The sequence below is a fragment of the Leuciscus leuciscus genome (assembly GCF_965113295.1).
Source record: "Leuciscus leuciscus genome assembly, chromosome: 21".
In the NCBI taxonomy this organism is placed as follows: domain Eukaryota; kingdom Metazoa; phylum Chordata; class Actinopteri; order Cypriniformes; family Leuciscidae; genus Leuciscus; species Leuciscus leuciscus.
The window spans coordinates 34788465-34805601 of record NC_138745.1 but is presented as its reverse complement, the minus strand read 5'-3'; the positions used below and the strand labels follow the sequence as shown (position 1 = coordinate 34805601).

General features: G+C 35.4%; 1 protein-coding gene across 1 annotated transcript in view; it reads left to right on the top strand.

Annotated features, from left to right (window-relative positions):
• pax2b (paired box 2b) overlaps nucleotides 1–11495 on the top strand; it is a 35453-nt gene extending 23958 nt beyond the window's left edge. The window contains exons 6-10 of the mRNA XM_082151970.1: nucleotides 821–996; nucleotides 4170–4284; nucleotides 8671–8772; nucleotides 10224–10310; nucleotides 10779–11495. Coding sequence (XP_082008096.1) covers nucleotides 821–996; nucleotides 4170–4284; nucleotides 8671–8772; nucleotides 10224–10310; nucleotides 10779–10852 — 554 coding nt within the window. The 3' untranslated portion in view covers nucleotides 10853–11495. The remainder of the gene's footprint in view (nucleotides 1–820; nucleotides 997–4169; nucleotides 4285–8670; nucleotides 8773–10223; nucleotides 10311–10778) is intronic.
• The last annotated feature ends 5642 nt before the right edge of the window (nucleotides 11496–17137 follow it).

The window sequence follows — 17137 nt, the reverse complement described above, 5'->3', positions numbered from 1 at the left end:
CTTTTATTCAGGACATGCTAGCTGGCAACAAAGGATTCCATTCATTATGCTAAGCTAAGCTCACGCCGACCCTGTCAAACTAAAACAATGCATGCACTGAGACAAAAATGCATTTTCCCACCTATCTAAATGTGGGAAAGAAGATGAATAAGCCCTATTTCAAAAAACGGTGGAGTGTTCCTTTAAATGCAGATTTAAATGAATCATTTAAGACATGCTGATTTTGACCTGTCCCTAAAAATTGCATTTAGTTGCAGTTGCAGTTATGACCATCTAAACCTGGGAAACTTCTGCATGATACATACATGCAAAGATGTGGTATTTACTCCAAGAGCAGATTTCAGAGCTAAAAAGCTAAAAAGACCATTTCAAATTCCCCATTATGCTTTTTCGAATACCTTCATGCAGTGTGTAATAAAGCTGTTTGTGAATGCAAAATGCAGAATGCGTCCTGAAATTTGTACCAAGAAATGCAATGTAGGTCGCTTTGGATAAAAGCATCTGATAAATGTAAATGTAAGAAAGACTGCTGAAACGAGTTGTCAGCAATTCCAGCCTCACTTCCGCAACATACCTACAGTCAAATAACGTACGTTTTGTGTGGAGGAACATAAGTCCTTCAACAAAAATATAAGTTGCACATTATCTTGTGTTTAATTTACTTGAGCAAAACAATGAAATACAGTATAGTTTGCTTTCGTATGAGGAAAACTCAAACAACCTGAAATGTTACCTGGCTCCTAGATTGTGGAATATTCTGTTGTTGTGGAATGTTGCTCTCAGCCCAGACGAGTAGAAAGCTGTTTTTGGGTGTCTATAGATGGCTCTGAGGGTTCAGCGCAGAGCAGTGATTCTCAGGGCAGTGTGGAGAGCCTGAGGAAACATCTGCGAGCCGATGCCTTCACACAGCAGCAGTTAGAAGCTCTGGACCGAGTGTTCGAGAGGCCGGCGTTCCCAGACGTCTTTCCCACTTCTGAACACGTCAAACCGGAGCAGGTGAGTGACGTTCCCTTCTGCCTCTCTGTGCGCGCCTGCAACGAAACATATCGACACTTACACCTGTGCATACTTACCACAAATACAGTACAATAATGGTATCAGATACTAATATCATACAGTATTTTAGGGATGCTCCCAATTGTGTAACACATTCATTCTTCAGGATAAACCCCTATTAAAAAAGTGTTGGTTTTACTTATATGTCTGGTTGTGTGTGTGTATAAATATACGTGTTGTTTATCAGTAAATTGCTAGCGTTGCAGTGAGGATCAAATAGCAGCACTCCCTCGGTTTATTGATTTTCTGATGAAAATAAAAATACATTCTTAGGAAAAACAACATGAGATGAGCTACCACCCACTCACTGGCCATAGACAACATGAGCAATGATGTCATTTCCTGTAAGGTTCCTGTTTACAGAAGCTAAATGTGGCAAAACACTCACAAAAGAACAATGTTAGCAATTAACACACACACACCCACACACACATCCAAACAGCACCATATGAAACCCTTTATGTACAATTTCGTATTAAAAGTGTTGGATTTATTATAATGGATAACCTTTATTTACTCTCACTACTAAACAACAAGTGACGATTAATTTCTCTCCCCGAAAGAGCGAGTCGGAGCCATAAAGCAAAGGGAACAGCCTAATTGAGTTGATTTTAATTTGGGTGCGATCGGGAGACATTACTCCAGCGATTAATCAGGCCGACAGCACTCACCTCCAGAAGAAGGCCTAATTTGCAGCTAATTACAAAACTGATTTTCACTGCAAGATCAATACCGAAATGAATTGGAAATGACTCGCAATCACAAAGGCCGTCAAAGAGGGTATTAAAAAAGGAGGAAAAAAAGACGAAGGAAACACAGAAAGCCTTTGAAGGAAAAATGGACGAACGGAACGCTCTAGAAAAATCAGTTTTAATTTAAAGCAATATTAATCAGACTATTTTCTCCCTTCATAGACCTTTTTTTTTTCTCCTTCGCAATCCCTAAACCAGACGACCGGTCTATTCTCTTTCTCTCTATGTCGGGCTATTAGTAGACAGTAGTGGCTTTGTTCCTAAACTAAGCCTTGCCGTCTACTCAGTTAGCTGTCTTCTAAGGATGCTTCGACACTCTACAATCGACTAATTTAATGTATCAAAAAAAACACACACTTCATGTGAAGTGCACATAACTCGACTCAGTGTTGTTGTTGTTTTTCATTCTCCATGGATATTGCAGATTTTTTGTTGTTGTTGAATACACTGTTTCGAATCACATGTATATTTATTTGAAAGCATATTTTTTGCACACCCCCCCCCCCCCACACACACACACACACACACACAAAAAAAAAGCTGCTGCCATACATTTTTAAGTACAATCAACTTGGATTTTAAAGTCATTTCAACTTAAATTACATTAACCTGACTTAAAAAAAAAAATAATAATAGTTGAATCTTGTATAACTTATAAAAGTTTAGCTTTTCTTTTTAATACGTAATTGCTTAACTTATTTTGATGAGTTAAAGCGATGTAAAAACATATGTTGTTACTTAAAACAATAAAAACATTGTTGTAACTTATCGATCATATAATTTTTTTACAGCTGTACATTAAACTGCCTGTTATGCTGCTTGATATTGCAAATTGGTATTTCTTATCATATTATTTTAACTAATTATATTCATAAACACACTGGTTTGCTTGTTCTGGCTTGTCTAGTTTAACCATCTACTGCACTTTGTAATGCTTTGGTTATTTACCTAGTGACCAATCGAAATTCTCTCACATTCACAGAAAATAGCTTACTTTCGTGTTGCAAAATATAATACACTATATTTCACTGAGCTCATTGCAAAGCATTATGGTGTGGTATTGCCTTCGAATTTGCCCCAAAGAATGCCTTTTTGAAGCAGCCTCCGCTTTCCAGAGCTGATGTCTAAAGCACTGTCTACATAGGCAGCTCATAGGTTCTGGAACAGAGCCAGTGTTTTGGATGTGTTTAGGGGCATTAAAAAGCCATTCTGGAGATGCTAAATGTGACAGGCTCTCCTCCCACACTTCTGCCAGCCATGTGCTCGTCCTTTTCACTCTCCCCTCCATCTGCATGAGAAAAGCCCTGTTCTGCTCCACGACCTCCACCGAAAAGAGCCCAACATCAGCCGTGAACAGTTGTAGCCCACAATTAGAGTTTATCTGTGATAGAGACAGACATGGCTGGGGTCAGGGGCCTCCCCTGTGACACACACACACACACACACACATTTACTTTGGACAGACATTCTCAACATGCAGACGCCGGAAGTCTCATCTCATTAAATAACAAAAGAGTTTAGGAAAAAAATCCCCCCCATCTGCTGACACGGTCTGAGGAGCATGTCTGTGATGGGAGGGGGGTTGTGGAAATCATAAATCTTATCAATGTCATTTCTGAAGGCTTTGCAACTATAAGTGATTTAGCCAATGCGAAAACATCACTTCAGAAATTATCTTATTTATACGAGGTGAACTAATCAGTAAGGCCTTAGTCTAAATTTATAACAACAATATATATCATCATTTTTAGTCTCTAAAGATGACTTGTTGTAGACAAAAATTGTCATCCCCTATTTTAGTAGACGCTAAGAAATATTCTAGGATGCTGTGAGTTGTTGGCAGGTTATTATCATTAAATAAAACTATTAAAAAAATTCTGTTAATTGAAATAAAGCATATATATATATATATGAAAGCTAATTAAATATACTGTTGCTAAAAAAAAATTTAATAAATTTTTTATTAATACTCGTCATTGCTATGCCGTTTTTGGGGTGTTTTTTATTTTTATTTTTATTTTTTATACGTTTATTATAATTGTTGTTAATTACTGGCCCAAGTGGAAAGAGACCAACCTTAAGTCACTGATATTCTGGTCTGTAGATATGGTTTCATACCCATATTTCATACCAATATTTATGATTAGGGCTTACGTAATGACCAATTAACTCAAAATATGAGAAATAGTAATAATATATATATAGTAACAAACAAATACAAATTCAAGGCATAGTAATACTAAAAGAAAAAGCGCGTACAGTTGAGTGAGTTGTTAGTTTGATTTGAATGTCTGCCAGTAACATCATAAAGGCTGGTAGGCTGAGCGATGTTGACCTGATCTTGATCTTCTTGATCTGCAGGCGAGTGAGTACAGTCTCCCTGCATTAAACACAGGCCTGGATGAAGTCAAGCCCAGTTTATCCTCCGGCACGACCTCTGACCTGGGCGCCAGCGTGTCACAGAGCTACTCTGTAGGTAAGATCACCTGATCCATGTCACCAACCTTAATGACCGTTTACGCCCTCAAAGTCAGCTCAGATGGATAATTCAAGGGGTCCTTCTTTACATTCAGCTTTCTTTAGTGTGTAATGTTGCTGTTTGAGAATGAAAAATCTAGCGGGAGTTCTTCTCTATATCAGTGTCAGTGTTTCTGAACTCCCTGAAACGCCTCCATTGTAGTCTTGAGTTTCTTCCGGGAACGAACACGTCACAATATTCCTCATTTAAATAATTAATTTGCAGAATAAAGGGGCGGGGCCTGGTTGAGTTAGTTAGTAGTGTGTTAAACTGCTGGTTATGATAAGGGGCGGGGCATTTCCCAAACACACTCGAAGCGCTCGACCAATCACAACACACTGATCAAGCCGACCAATCAGAGCACAGTGTGCTTTTCAGAAGGAGGGGCTTCATAGAGACAGGAACTAAACGGAGCGTTACTGACAGACTGGGAAGAGAGGAGCTGCATTTAAAAGAACTAAACTGAGATTAACTGGGTAATCTGAGGGTTTGTGCTCAGATTTGACTATGCTGGTCTTTGTAATATTCAAAATGCAATAATAACTTGCTCCACTTCTGAAATTAGTTTGTTTATATAATGCAAGTATATTTAATAATGCATTGAATATGCTTGGAAGTAAATTCGAACTCAAATGCTGCTAATAAATGTGTCAGTCATGTTTTCTTTACATGCATGTAGAAGATTAGATCTCATGTGTCGTGATATCGGTCTTATAACGGACATAATTAAACCAACTTCAGACTAACGAGCTGTTGCACAGAGGACGATTGTTCCTTAACTGCTCTATCACAGCGCTGAGCTTCAAAATGATATCAAATATTAACATTTACATAAACAAATTCATCATTTGCTCATGGCAGACAGGGAACGTGGGGTATTTGTTTCTCTGTCTCTCTCTCTCTCTCTCTCTCTCTCTCTCTCTCTCTCTCTCATGTGCTCTTGTTAATAATAAATGATGGGACGGTTAATTAAAACGTAGTGTGCTTGTTGTGCCAGTTATTAATATGAAATGTGTGAAGTTTACTGACAGTTTTACGATCGTCTTCAGGTCAAAGATAAATATACACCGCTTTTATTAAAATGCACATAATTATGTGGAAGCCATTATGGCCATTATTGTGTTTGTGTGTGTTTGGCTGGTGACAGAAAGCAATAGAAAGAGAGAGAGAGAGAGAGAGAGAGAGAGAGAGAGAGAGAGAGAGAGAGAGAGAGAGAGAGAGAGAGAGAGAGAGAGACTGATTATCTGTTTCATGGCAGTTTCACATCACCACAGATTTGTGCGTTGTTTGTATTAATCAGGTATGAATATAATAAGCATGCTAATCTTTCAGCGTTTGCTGACCTCCATGACCCTCAAACCAAAGCCATAAGACTTCCTTTCTTCTGTGGAACACAAAAGGAGATGTTAGGAAGAATATTCATAGTCTTTTCTACACAATGAAGCGAATGGGGATGAATGCTTTCAAGCTTATAAAAAATAAGACAAAAGCACCTGAAAAGTAGTCCACACGACTATAACGCAGATGTTTGGAACAAACTGAGGATGAGCACGACATTTTTGGTTGAACTAGCGCTGAATGTATTCCTGTTTAAACATTCACGATAAGCGTACCAAATATTCGGAAGCATAACAAAAATATTTAAATGATTTCCACTGGGTAGGCTGAGATCCAATGTTCAGATGAATAGTTCCTTTAATGGAAAAGAAACACAGATTACACTCATCCTTAAAATGTTTTCCAACCCCAATTAAAATGCCCACAGTTATTGATCTTGTTGATTTTATGCATGGAAATTTGCATAATCTATTAAAAATGAATGATTCATGAAGCAGTCTGTGCCAGAGGAGATGCGAGTTCTTGGTGAACTGTGAATACCTCACAGATAGACATCTTTTATGTCCTTGGCTTTTTCTATTAAAAACTAATCAATCAACCAACTAATATACATACATACAGTACATACTAAAGATATTGCCCCTTTAAATAGCTTCAACGCTAGATGTTGGAAAGCTCTGGTTCATTGCTTCTGCTAAACTTGGTCCAGTTATATGGGAAAAGCTGTTGGGAAATGCAATGAATTTGTCACCTTAAAAGAAGCAATAGTTTCTCTTTCTCTCTCTCCCGACACACTGGCTACCCGTGTCCGCACCTGAGGGCACCACGCTCCTAGTCACACAAATTAATGCTTATTCCATCTTCACAAAAAGCAAACTAACCTTTGAGCACACATTTGATAACAAACGACTTTCACCGTGCATCCAGGGAATTAGGGCAATTTGGCTCTCCAAACATCCTTTGCTAAGTTGTAATTAATTAGGGTGCCGTGTTTTTGGGCTGGTGATAAATTGCTGCATCCTGAATGTAGAAAATAGAGGTCAAACGTTTCCCGTAGCCTCGTTGTTGGAACATTAAGGTGTCCCTGTCGTGGCGGATTTAATACAGCTGTGAAGCAAGTGTTCGCACTCAACCCTTGCGACTTCTTCAGATGATACTAAAGGTCACCCTGATTTTCAGCATCAGGTGTTGAGTGTGTCTTGTATGTTGACAGATTGATGAGGATGGTAAAAAGCTGAAGTCCAGCAGAGCAATTTTACAGCAATTCTTAAACCTGAAACATTCTCAATATGCAAACTAACATGTGAATGCTTGCTCAATGCATTGAAGCATGGCTCTCGTTTACACACTTGTCTACACACTTTTTTACACACTAATAGTGCCCCTATTATGCTTTTTTCAGATATTACCTTTCATGTAATGCATAATATAGCTGTTTGTGAATGTGAAAGGTCTGCACAGTTTCAGAATCAAAGTGCAGATAAATGTAATAATTCCAGTCAGTAATTCCAGTCTCACTTCCTACTGAACATGCGTAGGTTTGTAACAAATTTGCATAATGCCAGTCTCTGGTCTTGATTGGCTGTCGGTGAACAGCGCCTGCTTTGTCCCGCCCTCAAACACTGTAGTTTATCCGAGACTGGGAGAGTTTGGTTCGTGTTGATCATGTTGACGCTGTTTTCTGCTGCTAAACTTAATCCACTTTGATAAGATTGATACGGTAAAACCGACGCCATCGTTCATGTTCATATCACTGTGTATAAAGTGCTGAGGAAAAGTTGAATTTCAGATATACTAATGGCTGTTTGGTTTCTGATACACCCTGCAAGCGGTCGACCAATCACAACAGACCGGGCCATCTGACCAATCAGAGCAGAGCAGGCTCACGGGTTTAGAGAGACCGAATCCTTGATCGAACCATTTCACACACTGTGAGAAAGAGCTGATGCTGCATTATAGTATGCTGTATATTATAAGAAAATTAAAGTGTTTTTTGACCTTGGATGCACGTAAACCTGTGGTAGGAGACTCCAAAACAACTTTAAAATAGCATAATGGCACTTTTACGTGCATTCTTTTGGCCGTAACAATAAATAAATACTACAGTCAACAGTTTAACTAACTTTAGCAAATTTGCTCAGCAAGTTTTTCCTCAAACTGCCTCTCAGCCATAAAAGAGAAAACCTACAGTATAAGAAGACGTTATAAAAAGATGCTAATGGTCCCATTGTGGCAATTACTGAAAATGCAATACATACTTGCGCTGCATTATTGACACATTTCACAAGTTGTCCATCATAAATCTCTGGAACTGAAACAAAAGACACCAACATCCAAGAAATAATTGGTTTGTTTCTTAAGTAGCATAAATTTCAGATTTTAGAGTAACAATATCTATTTTATAATTGCACGTTCATTTTTTTAAATGACGCTTTTGTTCAATCTTAAGTTCATTTTTAGCCTGCATGTTTTTTCTGGTCATTGGCAAGTGTCCTGGTCCACACAGGATTACACTCGCTGAGCTTTGATGGACACTGTCCTGCTCATTAGAATTGAACCGATGGCCAAGTTTCCCCCAGCGTCCCCAGTAAACCCTCCACAGCCCCCCTTACTTGAACAAAAACATTAGTCTGTGAGGGGTGTCAGGCTCCAGCGCTCGGCTGGGTCCGGGCTTTGCGTTGTTGGGTAGGACAGCCAAGCGTCAGACCCAATTACTGCTCTGAATGTGGAGCTTCTTGGTGCTAAGAAGAGACATTGACTGTTCAGTGGAGGCCGGTATGGGCCGGTCGGTATGACCCAGGCTTACATCTGTTCTCTGTTCTGACCTCGAAAGGACAAGAATAAATCCTTTGATACGCAATGTTTTTTCTTTTCTTTACTTGACCAAAAACGGATTCCATTTAAAATCATTATTTCTACAGATCAAAATGCATTTGCAATCAGTTGCGTGTCAGCTTGTTCATCCATGGAACAGCCAGTGAGTGTAGTTGTGTTTTGTGTGTGCAGGTCGGGATATGGCCAACACAACCTTACCTGGATATCCCCCTCACGTCCCGCCCACCGGACAGGGCAGCTACCCAACGTCCACACTGGCTGGAATGGTTCCTGGTGAGCATCTCGAGATAATAAACAAGTGTTGCAATTGACAAAATTGAAAATGAGAACTTTGTGAAGATTTTTTTTTTTTTTTTTATGCACAGAACAAAAATCAATGCAGTTGAGTTTATATTTACCTTGAAATGCATTAAAAACATAAGTGTAGTTATTATGATTTACCTTTATGAAAGCTGTCTTTGTGCCATGTGCCAATTTTTCCATCTGCCGTTGGTCAAACAAACAGATAGTCCCTCCCCAAACTCACTGAGTCACTGCTGAGATTCTCAAACAAATACATTACCATTCAAAAGTTTGGATTAATACGATTTTATTGTATTTTAAAGTGATTAATACTTTTATTTGGCATTAAATTGATCAAAAGTGACAGTAAAGACATTTATAATGTTACAAAAGATTTAGTATTTCAAATAAATTTCTATTCATCAAATATATTAACCAGCACACTGATAATAATCAGAAATGTTTCTTAAGCAGCAAATCAGCAAATTAAAATGATTTCTGAAGGATCATGTGACACTGAAGACTGGAGTTATGATGCTGAAAATTCAGATTTAAGGAATAAATTACATTTTAAAATATATTGTAATAGAAAACTGTTTTTTGTTTTGTTTTTTTACTGTATTTTTGACCAAACTAATGCTGCCTTGGTGAGCAAAAGACACTTCTATACAGTAAAAACATTTATAAAATCATACCGACCCCAAACTTGTGAATGTTAGCATAGTTGTCTATGCGCATTAAAACAGTATTTTAACTTTTAAAATGCCACACTTCACTTTTAACATCTATACATTGATGAAAGCTCAAATAGTAAAATATTAGAGTGGCTTTCATTTATGAACTGACCAGACACCATTACTAATAAACAGTGTTTACAACGTCCTGCAGACACGCATAGAAACAGCATTTCACTGGTGTGTGAATGCAGGAAACCTTTAACTATTGACCATCAAACCTCAATTGACTAAAGTATTAACTGGTCCAGCAGACCTCCAGACGAAAGGCATTCTGAGATCACTGAGCTCAAACTAGTTTGTAAAATGTGGTTCGATCTCGCATTATTTTTAGCAGCTCCATGTAATAAGAGCAGCAGCAGGTCAGGACAGACGTGTCCATTATACCTGCTGCTTCACAGAGATTTACTGACAGACCGCAGATAAAAACACCTCTTTATTATCCCATAAAGCACAAACTGTGCTGGACCAACACAAAGGCTTTCTTCCAGCTCAAATTCCACAATAGAGAAATAAACTTTGGAGAGGGGGAAAAGGGACACAGTAGTGCACTCATTCAACAGGACACAATGGGTTTTAGAAATCAGACTATATTGTGACATTTTCTGAACAAGTTTGAGGTTTTATCATAAACTTCCAAAGTTACAGCAAATGTGATGTAAAATTGCTGGTGCATTATTTTAAAATGCCTGAATGTTTCCATTTCAGGGAGTGAATTTTCAGGGAATCCCTACAGCCATCCACAGTACACGACCTACAATGAAGCCTGGAGATTCAGCAACCCAGCAATACTGAGTGAGTGCCATTACAATAATGTGCCATGGTCAACATCGCTACTGTCAGAATATCACCAGTGCTTCAGTACAATCCTCTGGTTTTGTATTAGACTCCACTGTTATCAAAAATAAATAAATATACAAAACAAATTGAAACTGCACAACACAACAAAACATGACATAACATAACACATAAAAAATGTTGTGTAAACTATACTGTAAATAAAAACAGCACTTTGTATTCACAGAGTCATTTACGTAATCAGTTCAATTTGATTGGGTTGTAATTCATAAAGTTTATGTTATATGCAAAAATAAGACAAAATTTGCAATGACGGAAATGGTGGAATTTGCATACATTTTTGTGATAGCAAAATCATAGAAGGACTGGCATACATTAAATCAATACTATATGATGCATAACGCATAAATGCAGACATTTTCATGGTGTATTGAAATGGTACATTCCTTTCTTATTAACTTTCAGGTTCCCCCTATTATTATAGTGCATCCAGAGGCTCCGCCCCCCCAACTGCTGCCACTGCCTATGACCGCCACTAGTTACCACGGAAACCAGTTTAGGCGGCACACCCATGGACTCGGACTTCATATTCTGCCAGTGTGAGCAGTGCAGCTGATTGGACAGAGTGGTTTCGTGCGGTCACATGATGAAGAACAGACCAATCAGGAACAAAAACATCTCAACGACAGTTCAGCCATTCACACACAGGCCTCGATGGGCTTCCACACGTGACGAGGGAAAACTCATAAAAATTAACAATAAATGTATATCTCATGGAGTGAGGGTAAATAGGATTTTTAAAACGTACAATGGGAATTAACATCTGCTTTTATAATACTTTTTATATTTTGTCCTCATTTATATTCATAGGTATTCATACATAAAGTGGTTATTTTCATTCATTTGGATAGACACTGAAAGACACTGAAATGAACAATATAACGAATTACAATATAACAAAACATAACACACAACATAACACACAGCACAACATAACATAACACAACATAACACATAACATATCAACATAACTTAACATAACAACAACAAAACACAACATAACAACACAACACATAACATATCAACATAACATAACATGACATAACACAACATAACACATGACATATCAACATATCAACATAACAACAACAAAACACAACATAACAACACAACACATAACATATCAACATAACATAACATGACATAACACAACATAACACATAACATATCAACATAACAACAACATAACACAACAACACAACATAACACATAACATATCAACATAACACAACAACATAACACAACATAACACATAACATTAACATAACACAACATAACACATAACATTAACATAACACAACATAACACATAACATATTAACATAACATATCAAGATAACACAACACAACATAACACAACACATACTGTAACACAACATAACATAACATATCAACATAACATAACACAACACAACATAACACATAACATATCAACATAACATGACATAACACAACATAACACATAACATATCAACATATCAACATAACAACAAAACACAACATAACAACACAACATAACATGACATAACACAACATAACACATAACATATCAACATATCAACATAACAACAACATAACACAACAACACAACATAACACATAACATATCAACATAACACAACAACATAACACAACATAACACATAACATATTAACATAACATATCAAGATAACACAACACAACATAACACAACACATACTGTAACACAACATAACACATAACATATCAACATAACACAACACAACATAACACATAACATATTAACATAACATATCAAGATAACACAACACAACATAACACAACAACATAACACAACATAACACATAACATATTAACATAACATATCAAGATAACACAACACAACATAACACAACAACATAACACAACATAACACATAACATATTAACATAACACAACATAACACATAACATATTAACATAACACAACATAACACATAACATATTAACATAACATATCAAGATAACACAACACAACATATCAAGATAACACAACACAACATAACACAACACATACTGTAACACAACATAACACAACAACACAACACATAACATTACACATAACATAACAACATAACATTACAAATAATAACACATAACACAACATAACATGTAACATAACACAACACAAAATAACAACAATAAACACTGAAATGAATATGACGTATTACAAACATAAAGTCTTGTTCATATGTAAAAGCATTTACATTTCAGATGATGTCAGTGTGCTGATAATGTGCTGTTCAGTGTCTATCCAAATGTCTGTGTACACTTTATTTATGAATACCTACAATACGAGCAAGATCACCTGGACGATCACATCTGGAGAGTCTCTGACAGGGAAAACCTTTCCAGCGCATGGTAGCAGATTCTCCGAACACGTTTCTCTATCTGTGTGTGTGTGTGTGTGTCTGTGGAAAACGAACAGTAAAACTCACACGGATTCAAAACGTGACGCTCCACTCAACACACACACCAAACTATTACTCAATACAGTACGTACTCAAACTCAGCATGGAAATCAAAGCAGGCGTACTCCTCCTGTCAGCGCCAGCAGACGCTAGCAAACTTCTGTGAGAAACAATCAGAGACCATCCTCAAAGAAGAGACGAGGAGATCAATATTCCATCAGCTGTCAATCCTGGTCCTACTGACACCACATATGACTATAAGCGGAAATATTCGAAGATGCATTTTTGTATGTTGTTTTTATAATGACAAGGACACTACAGTATGCATGGATTATTTTCATTCATTATGCATTTTTATGTGTTCATCATAGATCAGATTCTCAGGAGGGAGTTGAACTGAACCACTGATATGATCGTTTTACACCGGATTCACTGCAAACTGGTTTTCCTGCTGAAATGCAAAGGTGGTTTAGTGAATTCACCCCTCCGTGTTATTTTTTGCACTATGGGTTGTGCTCTTTATAAGATGAATATCGTCAGTCTTGACTGAATAAACAGTGAACTTACTCAGTCTTCAGTCAGATTGGACGCTCGGTAAGATTTTGAGAAAAACAAACATGTACTACTGATCGGACGAAGCACTTAAACCTCCAAATGTGTTTACAGAAGAGTTAGCAACTGTTCAATTAATCAACAGATGGGTTGCTCACCGGTTATCGGCTTTATGGTTTACTTTTCAGAACTCAAAAACATTTTGGGATTGTCAAGCTGTTTCAGTAACGCAAAAAAAAAATTTAAATTTTGTTTAATGCTTTACAACAAGTGCAATTCAGCAAAACATTGATCATAATTATGTACTGTACACTCCAGTTTTAGTTGATGTTGTGATAAACTTTAGTTTTCATCATATACGTTACAGTTGAGAGAATGTACTCGTATCACATTTGCCAAAGACTTTTTGTTGATGTGTATTTTTTTTTAATTTACAGTCTGCTGTCGCATTGTACAAACAGTATTATAGTAAAAAACATTTTCAATATATGTACAAATCCTATGCAGAGCAAAGAAAAAAAACTGTTGTATGCATAACTATAAAACTACTGACATGTTGGTTTTGTTCATTATTTATGTTATTTTGTGAAATAATAATTTTTAAAATAATTTTGTGTGAAATGTCATTTCTGTACTGTAAATACATTCTGATGGAATCTGGTCCGTCTCTCTGGTTTCATCATCTGTAGAGAAAGTTAATATCTTTAACAGTGTGAGACACACATGGGTCGAATATAAACAGGAATAATCAGATATCTATAAACTTCTAAATCAAAGCAACACTATTTACTTTATGGCCTCAAACATTTTTGCCAGACCGTACACACACACACACACACACACACACACACACACACACACACACACACACACACACCGACTGCAATTACTGCCAACCAGAAACTACTTTACAAATCTCCCAGACTTCACAAAGAAACAAATGCCATCTGGCTGATTTGACTCTTCATGTTATGTTTATTTATTAAATCTATTTCTCGTTAAATTAATATTAAAAGCAAATCTCAAACTGGAAGCAAATTAAAATGTGAATTTTAAAAAAGTTATGTAGTGTCATTCATATGTTATGAATGTTCACATTTTATGCAAAATATTTCAGCATTATATAATATATAATAGTTCATCCATCCATCCATCCATCCATCTTATTTCTTAGTGTACAGTACATTCTTAGAAACAAATGTTCAGTGGTGTTCTATATGGAACTCTAGGGTTCTAGACTCAACTTTAAAGAACCATTTAAATTATTGCATAATACTTTTAAGTTTAAGGGGTGGTTTAATTTTTTTTCTACAGATAAAAGTACATTTACAAGCTGTTTAATTCATAAAATGTAATCAAAATGACTTTTTTTTATTTATTATTATTATTCATTTGTATTATTATTTATTTATTTATTACGACTAAATTATTACGAACCCCTAAAAGTTCTAGATATATATGAGGCGCCTGACAGAACCCTTTACGCTCTAAATATAACCTTTTCTTCTAATAGTGTAGCATGGATCTGACATTATGAACATCACTGTCCCCAATAACAGCTTGATGTTGACAGTGTTGGGGGTAAAGCATGCCAAGCAACACGAGTTATGTTAACAGATTACTTTTAAGTAACTAGTAAAGTAATACATTACTTTTAATTTTACAACAAAATAAATATTATGAAAACCTAATTAAAAATGTTAAATAACGCAAATATACTTTAGGTATTTAATCTCACTTTATTAACCAATGAATTTGCTGCTGACCTTCGATGATCCAATTAAACCACACTAATGAGCAAAAATGACTTTAGATAAACATCACATTTGTGTTTTTGTTTTTTTGTGTGTTTTTTTATTGAAGTAAGAGTGTTGAACTTTCTTGTAACAAATTTTATTCTTTAGGATAAGCCCCTTGGGATGCATCCTCTCGTTTTCAAGGGGGTCCTAATTCACTCAAGTTAAATAACATAACAAAACACAAAACAATATACAAAACACAAAACAATATACACAAGACAAAACAATATACACAAGACAAAACAATATACACAAGACAAAACAATAAACACAAGACAAAACAATATACACAAGACAAAACAATAAACACAAGACAAAACAATATACACAAGACAAAACAATATACACAAGACAAAACAATATACACAAGACAAAACAATATACACAAGACAAAACCATATACACAAGACAAAACAATATACACAAGACAAAACAATAAACACAAGACAAAACAATATACACAAGACAAAACAATATACACAAGACAAAACAATATACACAAGACAAAACAATAAACACAAGACAAAACAATATACACAAGACAAAACAATAAACACAAGACAAAACAATATACACAAGACAAAACAATATACACAAGACAAAACAATATACACAAGACAAAACAATATACACAAGACAAAACCATATACACAAGACAAAACAATAAACACAAGACAAAACAATATACACAAGACAAAACAATATACACAAGACAAAACAATATACACAAGACAAAACAATATACACAAGACAAAACAATATACACAAGACAAAACAATAAACACAAGACAAAACAATATACACAAGACAAAACAATATACACAAGACAAAACAATATACACAAGACAAAACAATATACACAAGACAAAACAATATACACAAGACAAAACAATATACACAAGACAAAACAATAAACACAAGACAAAACAATATACACAAGACAAAACAATATACACAAGACAAAACAATAAACACAAGACAAAACAATATACACAAGACAAAACAATAAACACAAGACAAAACAATATACACAAGACAAAACCATATACACAAGACAAAACAATAAACACAAGACAAAACAATATACACAAGACAAAACAATATACACAAGACAAAACAATAAACACAAGACAAAACAATATACACAAGACAAAACAATATACACAAGACAAAACAATAAACACAAGACAAAACAATATACACAAGACAAAACAATAAACACAAGACAAAACAATATACACAAGACAAAACAATATACACAAGACAAAACAATAAACACAAGACAAAACAATATACACAAGACAAAACAATAAACACAAGACAAAACAATATACACAAGACAAAACAATATACACAAGACAAAACAATAAACACAAGACAAAACAATATACACAAGACAAAACAATAAACACAAGACAAAACAATATACACAAGACAAAACAATAACAACAGTCACCTAATTCAAAACAACAAACACACCACTACAAAAAAAAACTTTTTTGCCTAGCATTAATAAATATAATCATAGATATATCATCTAAAGCAATTACAACAAGTTTCAAAACAACAAAACAAACCATTTTTAAACATATAAAATGAAGTCAAAGATCGTACATTTAAAAGTAAATTATTCCAGCCTTAAACCTAAATGCTTTCTTCCCAGACACTTTTTTAACTAAAGGGATAAGAAAAAATTAATGTGAAGAATGTCTTAAATTATATGATGAATAGTATAATATTAAATACTGTCTTAAATAATTAGGGTAATTAAAATGTACACATTTGAAAATAAATTGCATCCAGTGAAGATTCCTTCTAATATTAAGTGGAGACCATTTGAGTAAGTCATGCATAATACAATGGTGCGTAAAGAATGAACATCCAATAACAAATCTACACAATTTATTATAAGCGGTAGTAAGAGGCAAAATATTAGTTTTAGATGCATTCTGATAAACTACATCTGACTAATCAAAGAAGGGTAATA